The sequence below is a fragment of the Symphalangus syndactylus genome, chromosome 22 (genome assembly GCF_028878055.3).
Source record: "Symphalangus syndactylus isolate Jambi chromosome 22, NHGRI_mSymSyn1-v2.1_pri, whole genome shotgun sequence".
NCBI classification, from domain to species: Eukaryota; Metazoa; Chordata; class Mammalia; order Primates; family Hylobatidae; genus Symphalangus; species Symphalangus syndactylus.
The window spans coordinates 62,438,357-62,458,035 of record NC_072444.2 but is presented as its reverse complement, the minus strand read 5'-3'; the positions used below and the strand labels follow the sequence as shown (position 1 = coordinate 62,458,035).

At 38.5% G+C, this 19,679-nt stretch overlaps 1 protein-coding gene across 1 annotated transcript in view; it reads right to left on the bottom strand.

Annotated features, from left to right (window-relative positions):
- Positions 1-19,679, bottom strand: part of THSD7B (thrombospondin type 1 domain containing 7B) — a 1,279,053-nt gene that overhangs the window by 17,799 nt on the left and 1,241,575 nt on the right. Inside the window, exons 27-31 of the mRNA XM_063631314.1 lie at positions 18,931-19,076; positions 4,496-4,655; positions 3,151-3,324; positions 2,960-3,055; positions 405-487 (exon numbers count right to left, since the gene is read on the bottom strand). Of these exons, the coding sequence (XP_063487384.1) occupies positions 405-487; positions 2,960-3,055; positions 3,151-3,324; positions 4,496-4,655; positions 18,931-19,076 (659 nt within the window). The remainder of the gene's footprint in view (positions 1-404; positions 488-2,959; positions 3,056-3,150; positions 3,325-4,495; positions 4,656-18,930; positions 19,077-19,679) is intronic.

The window sequence follows — 19,679 nt, the reverse complement described above, 5'->3', positions numbered from 1 at the left end:
ATGTACTCACTCAACAGTAATCATAGTGTAATACAATTTGCACAATAACTTTAGCAAATATGAACATTTATAGTATTTTTCAAAATAGGTGAGGCATATAAAAGGTTAAGAAGAGAAGACATAAGTCAACTGAGAATACTTACTGGTAAATACAGCTAACATAAATTAGGTATTTGAAAGATAGATTTGGCTAAGGACAGATTTATAGAAACAGACTGTTCTCCTTAATACATGGTCCTGATGAGAAATTCTTTATAACTGGGATTACTCCTGCAAATGCCTCTAGATGGTATCATGGGCACGTGGAACTGCTGCTTGGGCTGCAGCGGGCAGGAGAACATCTGATTGCATATGTAAAACACAGCAATTAATGCACTTATAGAAGACTCCAGAACATGACTCACCTGTGTACAGTAGGAGAAAGGTTTTCTGCAGGCTGGAATGCACTGCCGAATGGCAGCAGGACGGGCCTGAGGGGAGCAGCCTCCTACAAAGGAAATTCCACCATCATTTGCAGATTTCTCTATCATAAATATTTCTAATTTTTTGGTATTTTTTTAACCTGTGCCACTGGCCTCTTTGCAACAGTATTATTATTTTTGAAAAATCTATTTGCCAACATTGTGGTCCAAGCCTATTTTATTGATTACTCCAAAATGAATTGAGACGGGAGGCTCTTCTAACAGAGGCTATTTGCAGTAGAGTTTTTATACTTGTTTATTGGCAATGTGATTCTATCATGCGGCTATGCTTGAGCGCAAAGTCTATGACAGCCAGAATCTGTAGAAGAATTGATAAAATCTAAATTTAAACTCAGGAGCAGAAAACATATCTGCTGGAATACTCCTTCTACATATATACTACTTCAGCTCCTGAGCACCCAGGTAGGCACTAGGCTGATTTCAACAACCCAGGAAATGCTAAAAGAATGCCATGAATGAATTCATGGGACCATGGTGTCAAACACGTTGGTAGTATTTTTAAATGTAAATCAACTGGAATACATGCACACAGAGTCACATATAAACACATTCTTAAGAGCAAGCACTGAAGCTCTAGGAGAGACAATCAAATGTCTGACACAGTACTTGTTCCCGCTCCATACATATTTTTGAATAAATGGATGAGACAATGTATGTCTCTGTAACTGCAAAATCATTTACATACTAGTCTTACTTTGCTAAATTCAAGATAGTAAAAGAGACATGAGACAAAGCCTAGAGACAATCTCACAAAGCACCATTTATATAGTACTGGTTGCATTGAAAGGTTCTAGCGTTTGGATAAGTACAATTGTCAACCCATTATAGTTTATAGTTTTGTAGCTAGCAAAAAGCTCTGGGCCTAAGGCAGAGTAGAGAACAGTCAGACCTACATTGTCCCTGGGAATGAAGCAGCTAAATTCTCACTGTGACTTGAAAAATAACACAAAGAATCCACACAGAATTTTTTAAAAAGCAAAATTCACAGTCCAGAATTAGCATCTAGGTGTGAAATTGATAATTTGGGTGTTAGTGGCAATAACCACACAGTCCTATTTCTACCAACTGTGTTGGTGCTGGCGGTGGGGGGAGGGTTTCCGCTCTTTCAACCAGGGATATTCACAGCAGGAGTACCTCAGCGGGAGGAGGGCTCTTGGGAATACGAAAGGAAATCTTGAAATTTACATAGGTTATAAGGTTATAGAACATATTTTTTGATTCTAAGAATTAAATTAAGCTTTAGTAGTATTTGTCAGATGATACTGCTGACCTGAGCTGCTTCATCAGATGATTACATGTTATACACTGTGCAGAGTATGATGCCTTCTGTGTTCCTGACTGGGGAGACTTAGAGTATATTTAGTTTTAACAACTTACAAAAAGGATAAGTAGCTTAAAATAAATTATTTTGTGGATAAACTATGAATTAAAAAGAATACCAATAGTGCAAGAGCAAGTAAACAAGAAAAAGGAGGAGCTGACAATACTTCTATTCCTATAGGCATTTGAGCTCTTTCACAAGTTCTCTGTAAACCATAGTCCTAGGTAAAAATAATGACAATTTAATTTACTCTGACAAGAAAGCATTTAAAAACCTCAAAAACTGGCCGGGCGCAGTGGCTCACGCCTGTAATTCCAGCACTTTGGGAGGCCAAGGTGGGCAGATCACAAGGTCAAGAGATCGAGACCATCCTGGCCAACATGGTGAAACTCCATCTCTGCTAAAAATACAAAAATTAGCTGGGTGTGGTGGCATGTGCCTGCAGTCCCAACTACTCGGGAAGCTGTGACAAGAGAATCGCTCGAACCAAGGAGGCGGAGGTTGCAGTGAGCCAAGATCGTGCCACTGCACTCCAGCCTGGTAAATGGTATCTGTCATGATGAATGAGGGACCTCTTGCTCAGTCTGTATTTAGATATTAAGTAATAATAATGACTCACAAAATATTCAAAAACTAAGCATCTAGTATATGAATACAAATACCTGTAATTTATATCATAAAAGCTTTCTGCATCAACATACAGAATATTTTAATTTTTAAATTTTGTCTTTATTAACCTCTTTAATTTCAACTTCTGAGTATGTTTTATGTCAGGTGAGTACTGCACACACACATGCTAAGATATGTCCTTTGAAACGTTTTATTGAGAAGGGACATGATTTAAAATTTTACTAGCATCTAAAAAAAAATTTTACTAGCATCTGTCTTTTTCAGTCTTTATCTCAGATCATGATATTTAAGGACATTTTATTGCATTTCAGCTTATTTCTTTAAGTTGTTTGATATTTCTGTAGGTCTTAAAATTGAATTGCTTTCTTTCTAAGATGCAAACGTCTAATGAAAATTTGTAATAAAATTCATCTAAGCTACCCATCCAAGTCACCCCTTGTTTATAATTTGTAAGCTAATTCTTCTCACAAATAACAACACTCAGGGGTCTTTGGGAAGTGCCCACATGAGTCTTAGGCAGGAATACCTGTGACGTTAACACCATCTGAACGCTGGCACCATACAGTTCGTTCGTTATTGTTCCAAAGACTTGCTTTCCATGTGTAGTGATAACATTTGCCTCCTGTAAGTAAATATGATAATAGCAGTTCTTTTATACCTCACTTAGAATAAGCATTGATCAATCAAGGCTAAAGAACTGAAAAGTGCTCTTGGTACCTGTACAAGGGCGTGTTTCTAGAATCTGTTGGGGGCAGCTGTCTTGGTTCTCAAAAGACTGAATTATAAATGTCCTTGATCTAGACTGGCGGCCCACAGTCTCAAAGCTTCTTCCATCAATGCAGGTTAATTCACACGTGCTCCACTCTGACCATTCCGTTAAATGGCAGTCTCCTGGACGGTCATGCAGTACAGGGTAGAGAAAACAGCATGAAAAGTGGCACTGGACAACATTTGCATGGGCAGGGCTCACACAGAGATTTGCAGTGACACGTGCGGTTCCAGGTACTACACATTCTATATTGATCAATTTTCCAATCACAATGTACTAAGAATGATGAAGTAATTTATAGTTTAATCTTGCTTAACAAGAAAGTGCCAAAAACTAGATTGTTATTACTTTGCTTCAAATTGTAGTAGTCACATCTAGAAAATATTATGTATCTGCTAGTGTTAATAAAACTTTTAAAAGAGAGATATAAAGACTATGGTAACTCAGTGTTCAAAGATCAGAATAACATCATAAAATGGATGTTCATAGAAACCATATAAAAGAGAATAAGTAGGTCACTGAAATGAACTATCTTTTGGACCAAAGAATGTTTAATTTAATACCCTAAACATCTTTCTCACTCAAGAAATATAATTTATAATTTATATAAATGTATCTTTATATAAATTATATATAAATATTTTTGTAATACATGTGTGTATTTTACACATGCATATGTGTGTATACATATATACATACACATATGTTATATACTGTATTATAAAAATATATTGTCGCCTTGAACTTATGCCATACAAACTATGTTGTGTTACTAGGATTAAAATAAACTGATACATTTTATGTAACTAATAAGATTTTTATATAGAACTTCACATTTATATAGAACTTCACATTTACAGAGTGCTTTCATGAACTCACAGCCTTACTGGTTCCCACCATGGCATCACCCAGAACTCAGTCAACATTTTTTGAATGCTGGCCAATGTGCTAGGTGCTGTTGGATACGGAATCAACATCACAGTTTCTAGATGAAGAAATCATTGCTCACAGGGGCTAGACTACATACCCCAAGTAAAACAATGAAGTGATAGAGACATGATTCTAACTTAGCTCTTAAGTTTCCAAATCCAGTGCCTTTTTTTTTTTTTCTTTTGCCTACTTTGGCTCCATCAGAGCAGTAGGTATATTCCAAAGCGATAACCACAATTAAAAATGAATTAAAGTTATTTAAAAACTTTAATTTTGATGAGCTAGAGCATCTCTAGGAAAACAGTAGTAAAATAAAGAAAAAGATCACCACGGGAAGCACTCCCCATCACAAGCATTGCATACCTGGGCAAGGCACAGAACACAGCTGCTTCAGGATGCTGTCCTGAAAGGGCATTTCTCCACACAGTGCATCCTCGACACGTCCAGCTGCATGAGATATTGAACCATTGTGGACCATGCAGGAAAGGCTGCGGATCTGAACTCCTTCCCCACAGTCTCCACCCTATGAGAGGAAAGGATACTTTCACAATTACCCAAATAATTCGCATCTCAAAGTTTTGGCTCTTGCCACCTCTTGCCTAAGAAGACCACAGTTGCATATTTTGGTAGCTTCCTCCTCTTGTGAGCTCTCTCTCAATTGTTGACAATAAAGCATCCCTGAGCAACACTGCCAGAGCTGACAGAGAAGCTTCAGTGGGAACGCAAATCATGCCATGGAACCTATGTACTTAGCATATGACAATTCATTTTGGAACTCAGCCAAGATTGACTAAAAAAGAAAACAATACATAATTTGTCTAGGTGTATGTGATAAAATGACCTAATCTGTAATCACCAATGAGAACACGTAAAGTTACAGGGCATAAATTTCTTTTATTTTACCTGTTTTTCTTTTTTATAGAATTCAGTACTTTTTTTATATGGATTAGATTGAGATTTCTAATAAAACACTGTTTTTCTCTGCTGCCACAAGAATTTGTTTTCACAGCATGCCTTCTATGCTGAATAATGTTCCTTGAAGACATGTCATACCCATCTCACTTAGATATTCTAGGCAATTATAAAAATTTTGTACAGTGTCTCACAGAAACAGAAGCTTAGAATTGGATGGCTCCTAGTGGTAAACTGGCCCAACGATCTGCCTGATAGAAGGTTTCCTACTATAAAATTTTTTGGCAGAGAAGACTTCAGCTCCAAAATGTCAGCATAGAAGCAAGCTGACTTCACCCTTCCTCCAGCCCCCAACAGAAAACCAAAAACAAATATTCAATGCTGAGACTATCATCAGCCATATCTCAGAGCTCAAATATGAGGATAAGACAGTTCCTGGTGCCACAGAGAAGTGAAAAAACTCAGTAAGTGGTAAGAGAATCAGACTTTCCTATCTGCAATAGCCCTCCCCCAAATCTGCCCAGAACCAAGTGCACAGAAATTTTCCCCTTTACTCATGGTTTCTGTGCTGTGAAATGTGAGATTGAGGTAGATAACCAGCTTCCCCATCATCTTCAGTAGCCTGGCAGGAGGCCTGTCCCTGCCTCAACCCACTGGAAGCATGGGAAGTGCCTGAAGAAAGAAACATCCCTAAGTGAGAGGTGACAGCATGCTGGCACTCCTCACAGCCCTCGCTCGCTCTCGGCGCCTCCTCTGCCTGGGCTCCCACTTTGGTGGCACTTGAGGAGCCCTTCAGCCCACCGCTGCACTGTAGGAGCCCCTTTCTGGGCTGGCCAAGGTGGGAGCCAGCTCCCTCAGCTTGCAGGGAGTGTGGAGGGAGAAGCGCGAGCGGGAACCGGGGCTGTGCGTGGCGCTTGCGGGCCGGCTGGAGTTCCGGGTGGGCGTGGGCTTGGTGGGCCCCGTACTAGGAGCAGCCGGCCAGCCCTGCTGGTCCCGGGCAATGAGGGACTAGCATCCGGGCCAGCGGCTGCAGAGGGTGTACTGGGTCCCCCAGCAGTGCCAGCCCACGGGCGCTGTGCTCGATTTCTCGCCAGGCCTTAGCTGCCCTCCCACAGGGCAGGCCTCGGACCTGCAGCCCGCCATGCCTGAGCCTCCCACCCCCTCCATGGGCTCCTGTGCAGCCGGAGCCTCCCCAACTAGTGCCACCCCCTGCTCCACGGTGCCCAGTCCCATCAACCACCCAAGGGCTGAGAAGTGCGGGCACACGGCGCGGGACTGGCAGGCAGCTCCACCTGCAGCCCCAGTGCAAGATCCACTGGGTGAAGCTGGCTGGGCTCCTGAGTCTGGTGGAGATGTGGAGAACCTTTATGTCTAGCTCAGGGATTGTAAACGCACCAATCAGCACCCTGCGTCTAGCTCAGGGTCTGTGAATGTACCAATCCACACTCTGTATCTAGCTGCTCTGGTGGGGCCTTGGAGAACCTTTGTGTCCATACTCTGTATCTAACTGATCTGATGGGGACGTGGAGAACCTTTATGTCTAGCTCAGGGATTGTAAACGCACCAATCAGCACCCTGTCAAAACAGACCACTGGGCTCTACCAATCAGCAGGACGTGGGTGAGGCCAGATAAGAGAATAAAAGCAGGCTGCCCGAGCCAGCAGCGGCAACCCACTCGGGTCCCCTTCCACACTGTGGAAGCTTTGTTCTTTCGCTCTTTGCAATAAATCTTGCTACTGCTCACTCTTTGGGTCCACACTGCTTTTATGAGCTGTAACACTCACTGCGAAGGTCTGCAGCTTCACTCCTGAAGCCAGCGAGACCACGAGCCCACCGGGAGGAACGAACAACTCCAGACGTGCAGCCTTAAGAGCTGTAACACTCACCGCGAAGGTCTACAGCTTCTCTCCTGAGCCAGCGAGACCACGAACCCACCAGAAGGAAGAAACTCTGAACACATCCGAACATCAGAAGGAACAAACTCCGGACACGCCGCCTTTAGAACTGTAACACTCACCGCGAGGGTCCGCGGCTTCATTCTTGAAGTCAGTGAGACCAAGAACCCACTAATTCCGGACACATAAGGACATCCAGAGACAAAGAGGGGAGGGATGACTACTATCCCCCAGCTCTGAAAACTCTGTTCTGTATTTCATCCAAAGGAGATGCCAAGTCAAAGTGGCTGTTCAGCAGTACCATGCTGTAGGAGGTTGGTTTCACAGATCCCCTAGGCATGAACCCCTACCTAGCCTTCTCACACTATTGGGATATCCCCTTGGGGACCTCCCTTATTCACGATAGGCAGCACACTAATTGTTTACTGAAGCAAATCAAACCTAGGCTCAAGATGCTATCTAGTGCTGAAAAGAAGGCCAGACCTTAGCAGTAGAAAAAAAGAAAGAAAACCAACAGTTAAATTACAAAGAATTACTAAAAAATAATATCCAATAAAAACCAAAACAAGCCATACCGACAAGCCTGGAATTAATAGATAATCCTTTCACATAAAGACAGAGATGTACGTCCATTAAAAAAACAAGGGAAACAGGGAAGCAGGACCACCCCAGATGAATAAAGAAAGGAACAAGTGCATGATCCTAACAACATGGATACGTGAGCTCTCTGAGCCAGAATTCAGAATAACAATTTCTAGAATACTCTATGATCTCCAAGATAATACAGAAAATCTATTCAGAAATTTATCAGAGAAATTAAACAGAGTTTGAAATAATAATTTTAAAAAATAGAAATATTGAAACAACTACATTTGCTGAACTGAAAAATTCATTAGAGGCTATCAAAAGTGGAATGGATCAAGCAGAGAAAAGAATTAGGGAGATCAAAGACAGATTATCTGAAAATACAGTCAGAAGAGAAAAAGAATGAAAGGGAATGAAGACTGCCTACAAGATATAGAAAATTACCCCAAAAGACCAAATCTAGGATTTATTGGTGCTCAAAAGGGAGTTGAGCAAGAGCAAAGCATAGAAAACATATTCAAATAAAAAACAACAGAAAACTTTCCAAAACTTGGGAATGATATAAATATCTAGGTACTGCAAGGTCAGAGAACACCAAACAGATATGACCCAAATAAGACTATCATAAGGCTCATAATAATCAAACTTTCCAAGGTGAAGGAGAAAAAGAGGACCTTAAAAACCTTAAGACAGAATAAGCAAACAATATATAAAGGAGCTCCTGTTTATCTGGCAACAGATCTTTCAATGGAAATCATACAGGGTAGGAGGGAATGGGACATTTTCAAAGTTCTGAAGGAAAAAAATCCACTGCCCAAGCATACTGTATCCAGCAAAGTTATCCTCCAGATATAAAGGCAGGATAAAGTCCTTTACAGACAAACAAAAGCTGAGATAATTCACCACCACCAGACTTCTCTTATGAGAAATGCTAAAGGGGGTTCTTCAGTTGGAAAGAACAAAACACAAATGTGCAAAAAGAAAGCATAGGAAAAATTAAGCACATGGACAAGCATGGAATATCCTAATAACTGTAACTGTGGTGTGCAATTCACTCATAACTGAATTTGAAGCCCCCAATAAACATCTACCAAAAATAATAACAGCTACAGCAACCTGCTAAGAGATAGGTAATACAAAAATATGTCAATTGAGAAAAATGAAAGTCAAAATGTCAGGGGGGTAAAGTGAAAGTGTAAATTTTTTTTGTTTGTTTCTATTATTTACTTTGTGATCTAAGTGAACTTGTCATCTCTTCAGAATAACTTGTCATACAGGATATTTTTGTAAGCTTCGTGGTAACCATAATGCAAAAACTTATAATAGGTTTACCAAAAGTAAAATGCAACAAATTAAAACATACTAATAGAGAAAATAACTTCACCACAAAGGAAGAGGGGAAAAAACTAAAAGAGGAGTTACAAAGCAATTAGAAAACAAGCAACAAAATGGCAATAACAAGTTCCTATCAATAACACTGAGTGTAAATAGACTCAATTTTCCATTTAAAAGACATAGAGTGTCTGAATGGATAAAGGAACACGTCCCAAGTATATACTGTCTACAAGAAACTCACCTTACCTATAAAGACACATATAGTGAAAGACATTGAAAGTGAAGGAATAAAAAAAGATATTCCATGCAACTGGAAACCAAAAAGAGAAGGAGCAGCTATATTTACATCAGCTAAAATAGTCTACAAATCAGAGACTGTAAAAATAGACAAAGAAGGTCACTATATAATGATAAAGGTGTCAATTCAGCAAGAGGATATAGCAATTGTAACTGTTGATAGACCCAACATTGGACTTCCCAAGTATATAAAGAAAACATTAATAGATTTAAAGGGAGAGAGAGAGAGACCGCAATACAATAATAGTAGAACATTTCAACACTCCACTCTCAGTAATTGACAGGACAGACACATAATCAACAAAGAAACACTAGAGTTAAACTACGTTAGACCAAATAGGTCTAACAGATATTTATAGAATATTTCACCCAATCGTTGTAGAATATACATTCTTTTCATCAGCACATAGGACATTCTTCAGAACAAACCATATCTTGGGCCGCAAAGCAAGTTTCAACAAATCCAAAAAAGTAGAAATCATATCAAGTATGTTTTCTGATCACAAGGGAATGCTGCTAGAAATAAATAACAAGAGGAACCTTAAAAACTACACAAATACATGGAAATTAAACAACATGCTCCTGAATAACCAACGAATAAATTAAAAAATTAAGAAAATGTAAAAATTTCTTAAAACAATGAAATGGAGATATAACAAACCAAAATCTATGAGATACAGCAAAAGCAGTATTAAGAGGGAAGTTTACAGCAATAAATGTCTACATTGAAAAAGTAGAAAGAATTTCAAATAAACAATTTAATGATGTACTTCAAGGTACTAGAAATGCAAGAACAAACCAAACCTCAAATTAGTAGAAAGACAAAACCATATACATCAGAGTAGCCATAAGTGAAAGTGGTCTCATCATACAGAAGATCAAATGCTCAAATCTTTGTTTTTTTTAAAAAAAATAAACAAAACTGACAAACTTTTAGCTAGACTAAGAAAAAAGAAAGAAGACCCAAATAAGTAATATCAAACCCCAAAAGGAGACACAAACACTGAGATCACAGAAATACAAATAATAATTACAGTATATTATGAGCAACCAAATGCCAACAATTTGAAAAACTTAGACTAAATTGATAAATTCCTGGACATATACAACCTTTCAAGATTGAACAATGAATAGAAAATGTCAACAAATGAATAACAAGTAAGAAAACTGAAGCTGTACTTAAAAGTCTCCCATGAAAAAAAACCCAGACTCTGATGGCTTCATTAATGAATTCTACCAAACATTTAATGTAGAACTAATACCAATTCTACTCAAATTATTTAAATAAAATTGAAGAGGAGGGAATACTTCATAATTTATTTCATGAAGCCAGCTATCCCTGATCCAAGACCAGAAACGGGCATAGCGAAAGTAGAAAACTATAGGCCAGTATCACTGGTGAAAATAAATGTAAAAATCCTGAACAAAATATTAGCAAACCAAATTCAACAATGCATTAAAAAGATCATTCACCATGATCAGGTGGGATTCATTGCAGGAATGTAAGGATGGTACACCATATGCAGGAATAACATGCAAAATTATCAGAAGCAAGAACAACAAACGTGATCATTTCAATAGATGCTGAAAAGCATTTGATAAAATTCAATATCCTTTTATGATAGAAACTCTTGACAAATTAGATACAGAAAGAAAAAGATCTCAAAACAGTAAAGATTTCATGTGACAGACTCACAGCTAACACTGTATTGAATGGAGAAAAATGGAAAGCGTTTGCTCTAAGATCTGGAACAAGGCAAGGATGCCTACTTTTACCACTTTCGTTCAACATAATACTGGAAGTCTTAGCCATAGCAATTAGTCAAGAGAAGGAAATAAAGGACATCTAAGTTGGAAAGGAAGACATCAAATTAGCCTTGTTCGCAGATAATATGATCTTATACTTACAAAAACATAAAGGCTCTACCAAAAAACTCTTGTGACTGATAAAAGAATTAAGTAAAGCTGCAAGATACAAAATCAACATACAGAAATCAGTAGCATTTATATACACCAACAGTGAACAATCTGAAAAATAAATCAAGAATGCAACCTCATTTGCAATAGCTATCAAGGATATAAAACACCTGCAAATCAATTTAACCAAAAAAAGTGAAAGAGCTATACAAGGAAAAGCATAAAATGCTAATGAAAGTAATTGAAGATGATATATGAAAATGGAAAGATATTCTATGCACATGGATTGGAAGAACTAGTATTAAAATGATGATACTTCCCAAAGCAATTTACAGATTTAGTGCAATCCCCATCAAAATACCAAAGACATTCGTCACATACGTAGAAAAACATCCTAAAATGTATATGGAACTCAAAATACCAATGCAGTGGCATAATCAGGGCTCACTACAGCCTTGACCTCTCAGACTCAAGCCATCTTCCCACCTTAGCCCCCTGAGTATCTGGGATGAGAGGCATCCACCAACACACCTGACTAAGTTTTTAAAAAAATTTTAGTAGAGATGAGGTCTCACTATGTTACCCAAGCTGGTCTCAAACTCCTGAGTGCAAGGGATTCTCCCACCTCAGCCTCCCCAAGTGGTGGGATTACAGGCGTGAGCCACTGTGTCCAGCTGGAACTCAAAATATCTTGAATAGCCAAAGCAATCCTGAGCAAAAAGAACAATGCTGAAAGCATCACACTACTTGACTTCAAAATATACTACAAACCTGTAGTAGGCAAATCAGCATGGCACTGGCATAAAAACAGATACTTAGACAAATGAAACAAAATAAAAAACTCAGACTTATATGCATGATAAAACCCCCAGATTTATATCCAGATTTATATTCATGCATTTATAGCCAACTCATTTTTGACAAAGGTGCCAAGAACATGCAGTGGGGAAAGGATAGTCTCTTCAATAAATATTACTGGGAAAACTGAATAAGCATATGCAGAAAAATAAAACTAGTCCTCTATCTTTCAACATGCATGAAAATCAAATCAAAATCTATTAAAGTCTTAAACCTAAGAACCGAAACTTTGAAACTACTAGAAGAAAAGAACTTTGGGAATATGCTCCAGGATATTGGTCTGGGAAAAGATTTTTTTTCTTTCATGTAAGATATCAAAGCACAGGCAATCAAAGCAAAAATAGACAAATGGGATTACAACAGGCTAAAAAGCTTCTGCATAGCAAACAATCAACAAAGTGAAGAGACAACCAACAGAATGGGAGAAAATGTTTGCAAACTACCCATGTGACAAGGACTTAATAACAAGAATAAATAAATAGTTCAAAGAACTCAATAGCAAAAAAACCCAAATAATCCAATTTAAAAATGGACAAAAGACCTGAGCAGACATTTCTCAAAAGAAGACATGCAAATAGCCAACTGCCATATGAAAAAAAAGTTCAACATTAGTACTTATCAAAAAAATGTAAATCAAAAGCATAATGAGATATCATCTTACCCCAGCTAAAATGGCTATTATAAAAAAGACAGGTAATAATAGATGCTGGTGAGGATGTGGACAAAGGGGAACCCTTGAATGCTGTTGGTGGGAATTTAAATAAGTACAGCCATTATGGAAAACTGTATGGAGGTTCCTCAAAAAACTAAAAATGGAAGTACCATATACATAAATTCTACTACTGAATACATACACACACACAAACATACACACACACACACATTTATATACTCAAGAGAAGGGAAAGAGGTCAATAAATTGAAGAGACAACTGCACTGCCATGTTTATTGCAGCACAATTCACAATAGTCAAACTATGGAATCAACCTAAGTGCACATCAATGGATGAATGGATAAAGAACACGTGGTACAACGTATACAAATGGACTATTACGCAACCATAAGGAAGAATAAAATCCTGTCATTTGCAGAAACATAAATGGAATTGGAGCTCATTAAGTGAAATAAGCCAAACAGAAAGACAAATATCATATGTTCTCACTCACATGTGGAAGCTAAAAAGGTGGATCTCACAAAGATAGAGAGTTAAGATTGATAGTTACCAGAGGCAAGGAACGCTAGGGGTGAGGGGGGGATGAAGACAGGTTGATTAATGGGTACAAATATATAGTTTGATAAAAGAAATAAGACCCAGTATTTGATAGATCAGTAGGGTGACTATAGCTTACAATAATCTACTATATATTTCAAAATGGCCAGAAGAGAATAATTTGAGTTGTTCTGGCATAAAGGAAAATATATAAGGTAATGGATATCCCAATTACACTGACTTGATATTTATGAATTATATGAATATACTAAGTTATCATATATACCCAAAAAATATATACTTCTATTATGTATCAAAAATATAGTTCTAAAATAAAAAATAAAATTTTGTCAGGCACTCACGAGATGAGTATCTTCAATTTTAGTCAGGTGTTCACATTTCAAAGAAGTCTATTAGATATTTGGATAACTTCAGTTGAAAGCTTTGTTTTCATGTAGATATTCTAGAAAACAGAGTCCAAGGCAAAACTTTTACACTAAGAAGCAATCCTAGTATGGCTAGAGTAGAGGTAAAAGATAACTGAAGCAGGAAAGGAGGGGACGCTAACATGAGGTAGTGTGTTACCAAGCTGGCCTCAGCTTCACAAACAAGCACGGCTGGTTTCTTGGCTACCCACATCATCTTCCAGACAGGTCATGGGGTATCACCATGTCTCAGTACCATTCATGAAGAGCAGGGAGGAGAGGAAAGAAAGGAGAGGCACTTAAATGTCAACAACTCCTAGGATCCAGTTCTTATTGATCAATGGTCATTTTAGGAAGTCTTAACTCCTCTGTACTCACAAGTTGTGTTACTCAGCTTCCACTAAGTCCAGAAGTTGGTGGAAGAGCTAGAGGCTTTGTGACTATTGCTGCTGCTATGGATGCTAAGACAAAGAAGAAAAGTGAAGGTGGGAGCAAGAGACAAAATGAGGGAGAACAAGAGAAGTGAGAGAGTGGGGGCGGGGGGGGGGTTGGGGAGAGACGGGGGGAGAGAGAGAGAGAGAGAGATCGGAGTAGGGACTCAGGCCTTCAAACTTCCCAGTCTTTGTGCACCTCTGTTGCTGCAGTCAGGTATGCTACATGCTACAATCCATTAGTAGATGACAGTCTGACAACTATGCACTTGAAAACTGAGTGTCCCCTCCTTCTTATCCCTCTTCCCCTGCAGGACTCCCAAACTGCATTGTCTAGATTTTAGAGCTGCTATGGTCCTTGCAGAGGCAGGAGTAAAGTAGGGCAAGGTGGCCCGCTAAAGCAGTCATGACAGCGTTCCAGGACATGCAGCAAGTGATCCCTGGGCTTATGGGTCAGCTGGGCATCGGCCATGCCAGGGTACAGTGACAGCAGCTGTTGGGCATCAAGGGAAGGTCACGGATAAGCTGCTGGAGGGTGCAGGATGGTATAGAATGGCTGCTCATAAAGCTTCTTAACATAGGGAAGTTGTGACTCAAAGACATACTGGCACAAAAGAAAAAGGGCAACTTGGAGGACATGAAGTTGTAGCAACTTTAAATCTAAAGACTCTGAGCAGTCGCAAGCATTAGGGACACTGTACCCTCTTTTAAAGAAGTGTTAAGAGGAATTATGATTTATTTATCTAAGATAGTCTCTTAGTCTGTTCATGTTGCTATAATAAAATACCTTAGATTGGGTAATTTATAAACAATGGAAATTTATTGCTTATGGTTCTGGAAGCTGCAAAATCCTAGATCAAGGTGCCAGTGAAGTGTTTATTATTATTGTTATTATTATTATTATTATTATTATTATTGAGATGGAGTGTCACTTTGTTACCTAAGCTGGAGTGCAGTGGGCGATCTCAGCTCACTGCAACCTCTGCCTCCCAGGTTCAAGTGATTCTCCTGCCTCAGCCTCCCGAGTAGCTGAGATTACAGGCACGTGCCACCACACTCAGCTATTTTTTTTTTTTTTTTTGTATTTGTAGTAGAGATGGGGTTTCATCATGTTGTTCAGGCTGGTCTCAAACCTCTGACCTCAAGCAATTCACCCTCCTCGGCCTCCCAAAGTTCTGGGATAACAGGTGTGAGCCAACACGCCCCACCTGAAGTGTTTACATGAGAGCCAAGTCCTCATAGATGGTGACTTCTGGGTGTCCTCAAATGGTACAAGGGAAGAAGAATCTCCTCCAGGCCTCTTTTATAAGGACATTAATACCATTCATGAGGGTGGAGCCCTCATGCCCTTATCACCTCCCAATAACTCCACTTCTGAATTCCATCACATTGGGGGTTATGTTTCAACATGTGAGTTTGGAGGAGGAGGCACAAGCATTCAGCCCACAGCACACAGTCGTTTCCACATTTGTTTTATCAGTATTTCAAAATTGCTGTAATAATTTCTATGCTTGTTATGAAACTGTCCCAAAAAAGCACCACAATTTTAAATTTAAATGCATTTTTTGGAGATAAATGGAAGTTCAAAATCAATTCATAGTAGATTTATTCAAAGCAAATATTCTAGTAAATGTTTATTCCCTAGAGTGAAAAACAATAGGTATAAATTACTCCGGGGAAGGGAGGGCTCACTTATAACTTATTATTCCATATGATAGATTCATTGCAGAATTGTCTAGGTGTATGTTTTACTGTGGAGTATTAGACTTTGTGTACCTGGAAAGAAGAGTTTAAAGATACTGCAACATGCATGAAATTTGAAAGTTTTGAAAGTACTGATACATGGACCCTTAGGTAAAATACGCAGTTTATTAAGGTGGTTTTTTTTTTTTTTACACACCATGAGACAGAGTGTGAAGAAATAACAGGAAACAAACTTATGCTACAGATCACTTTAAAAACTAAGACAAATAACAGTGTGCTCCTAGTATGCATCTTGGGATCAGTCCATATTCAACCTTAATCACTTATACCTTTGACAACAACAGCCACAATGTGAAGAGAAATCAGCAACAGAATAATAATTTCCGTCATAAAGCAAACATTCACTCATCCACAGTCAAGAGATTTTACACACTAGGGCCTGAAAAAAGACCCGGGTTTCTAAGAGAAAGAGTGTAAATGGCAAAGGTTCTCTTGTTAACTCTCCATTGCCTAGAGCGTTAATAGAGGTTTTGTATACAATGAATTGGCATTACTGCCTAATGTGAATAGGCAGATGGTGCTTACAATCATAATCATAGTTTTAATAAAAATTAAAATTCTAACTGTAACTATTAAGCTCTTATGTCTATTACTATGCAAAGTACTTTAACTTACCTACTTCCTGCCCACATAACCAGCGAAATAGGTACTACTGCTACCCCCACTATATAAAAAAGAAAACAGATGTTTGGAGAGTTTATAGACTTGGCCAGAAATGCAGAACTAAAAATTGGCAGAACCATGACCAAAATTAGGGCTGCTAGACTCCAGAATCTGAGCTCCTCAAGCAGATTTATGAGCATATGTGTGTATATGTGTTAGCAGCTGAGAAACTTGGGAAGAGTTAAGAAATGCTAAAAAAGAAAGTGATGCCTGAGGATAAATACTTCCTTTTTCACATAAGATACTGGCAGAATTGGCACATCCACTGTGCCCCACGCGAGCTTCTTTTATTATGGGTTGATACTTGTGAAGGCAAGCAGCCACCTAAATATCATCACCACCCTCATTGAATGAGATCCCAACTTGTGTTTGGCAGGCAAGGACATGCTAGGACAAAAGGAAGCACAAATGCAGCGGTAGAAAGATGTTTTTCCTTTGAGTAAAAAGGCCCACGTGCATTTTGATCAGCAATTTTAAAAATCCAGCTTATATATAAATTTAAGTATAGTAAGTTTTTAAAAAAGATATGGTGTTACCTATCTCACAAAGAGTTAACAATTAGGCTGCAGGAAAAGTAGGAATGTAGCTGGAAGTCAGGAAAAACTCAACTTAGATATTGTCATGATTCCCTTTCTCTTGCACCTCTGCTTTACTTTGTGTCATTTTCGGTGTGCTTTTTGCTTCTGAGTGACTGACTTCATCTATAAGGTAGAAAAATGTGGCAACGAAGAGCTTCTAATTACAGTATCTTGGAATCAGATCAATTTCATTTTAAATTATTGGGGAAGAGTGCCGATTGGCACTGTTTGGGTAAGTGCCCACCCTAGAATAATTAACTATAGACTTGTTCATTGAAGCTTTTGCATAGATTAAGTCTAGCTCCAGAGTTTCTTCCCAACTAGAAGTGTCAGTGAATGGGACTCACTCTATCTAGAAATATGAGGCAACTCTGAAGCTTCTGGAAGCACAAACCAATCACCTACTCTGGTGAGTCTCCAGAAGCCTTGTCAGGGCTTTCAAGACTAGGTATTTCCAATAGATGCCATAACCCTCCACCCATCACCAGCACCACTACAGAGAATGACCACCACCCATCACTCTTGCCCTTATTGTTTTTGTAAAAGCTCAACATTTGACAGCAAAACACTGCATTTGGCATTTTCCTATAATATTCCTATGGAACAAGTTGGTAGACTTGCCTATCAAAGCTATAGATTCCTGATACCTGAGAAGATAAAAGAGAAAATGCCAAAAACAGGTAAGGTACAGTAGTAGTTGTATTTTTGGTAAGACTTGGAGTGTGGACATTGTCAGTTCTGTGTCCCTCTGTCTCTCCCTCCCTCCCATCCTTTGTCCTCTCTCTTCTTCCTAACATTCAACTTTCCTCTCCCTTCCCCTGAAATGGCTTCCTAAATTCTTTGAGCTTATTTTCTCTATTCTGTCAAAGCAGTCCCAATGATAAGGAGCAGTATTCCTTCGATTTTTGTAAATGAGTCCAAACAACATTTAAATATTGCTGAATACTTAGGAAAGAATTTAGACTAGTAGACAAAGTATTAATATTTAAAGCTATTAAGTTACTTCTGAATTGGTTAATTAGCATAGTTACCTTATTTTCTCTAAAAATGAGACTGAACAAATGTACCACGCATTTTTGTTCCTCTGGGACCTATTAAAATACAAAGGCATTTAACTTTTGCAAGATAATCATGTTGCCTGACAATGTTATCCTGACAGGAACACTAAACATCTCTATGAGAATACTCTGCAGATTTCTTAATGCATAATCAAAATTATTGTTACCTAATTAAAGTATGCTTTGGAACATGAACTGAAGGATAAACTACTAGGATAAGAAAATAGGGAAAAGCAATGTGCTATTTCTTAAGCAAGAAGCCAGAGAGAAAATGCAGTAGAGGATCTTTGCTGATCTAGCAAAAGCTCTCGGTACGTGATATACTAGGATGTTGTTAGGCATTTATCTGTAAGGCCAATAAAAACGTAATCGTTGAGGAAAATGTAGTAACCATGGTTCATGTAATAATGTTAAAATATAACTTCATACACTTTTGGTTTTCTGCTCATATGCAAGAATTTGTCTAACCCTAAAAGTGCTTCTTTAAGAAATCTAAATTTCTTAAACAATCTAAAGCAAGTTATGCATTTTCACAGCATCAGGATTTTTGCCTAATTAAATAATCCTTTGATATTCCCAACAAGCAAATAAAATAACAGAATTCTTAAGGATGCCAAGGAGATTGAAGGATCTGTGACCTGTCCTATTATAACCAGTGCTTAATGAATGGCTGTTTATTATCCTAGCAATATCACTCTGCATGAGGTTAAGCCATTTGGTTGTATTTTTCCATGTTCTGCATTGCATTAAAAATACATTGTGCCAGACCCCTGGTGCTGTGAAATTTATTCCATCAGCGCATAGGTTTGACCAGACAAGTGCTTCGAATATACTGATGAATATTTCTCTAACTGTCATTACATGACCTACCTCCAATTTACATGCAGACCAGTTGCCAAGGACCCAGCTATAGCAGGGGGTCACTGGGCAGGTTTTCTGCTGGGTAAGCTCTGTGGGGCATGGCCGTCCTTCTCCTTGGGTTGGCATAATGATAAATCGAGTCCGGCTCATTCGACCTAAAATGATAAGGGAGGTGTCAGCTTTTCAGTTAGTTTGGCTTGGAAAGGGACCTGAAGAACAGAATGTTGCCTTATGCATGTAAGTCTTCATTTTAATAGACTGAACTCTGTCCTATCTCACTTTTAGTTTTTCTGTCATTTTCATTTAGAGTTCCACAGAGACACAGGCTATCTAGGTTTTCACAATGCTTAAAGGATCTGAAATTCTGTCTTCTACTTCTTTTAGTCTTCAGAGTACAAACTTTCTATTGTTGCCAAGTAGACTGATCTTGTAAACATTGGTAGACTGTCAATTCATTTAATAAATATTTATTTATTAAGCTCTAGCATGATCAAGGCATCCTGTAGTGTGCTATGGATAGTAGTAAAATTGCCAGATGTATCTTCTACCATCAAAGACCTCATATTTTAAGCCAGGATTACAAATATTAAACCAAAACAGTGAGCATTGCCTCTTCTGTGAGGCAATGAGCATGCGCATAAACATGAGCAAATAAGGTAAAAATCACACATAATCCAAATTATCCTAAAAAATTCCCTAGGAAGTTGCTACCCCAAGGTCCCAATAGTGTTTTTCAATTAATTCAAAACAGATAATTT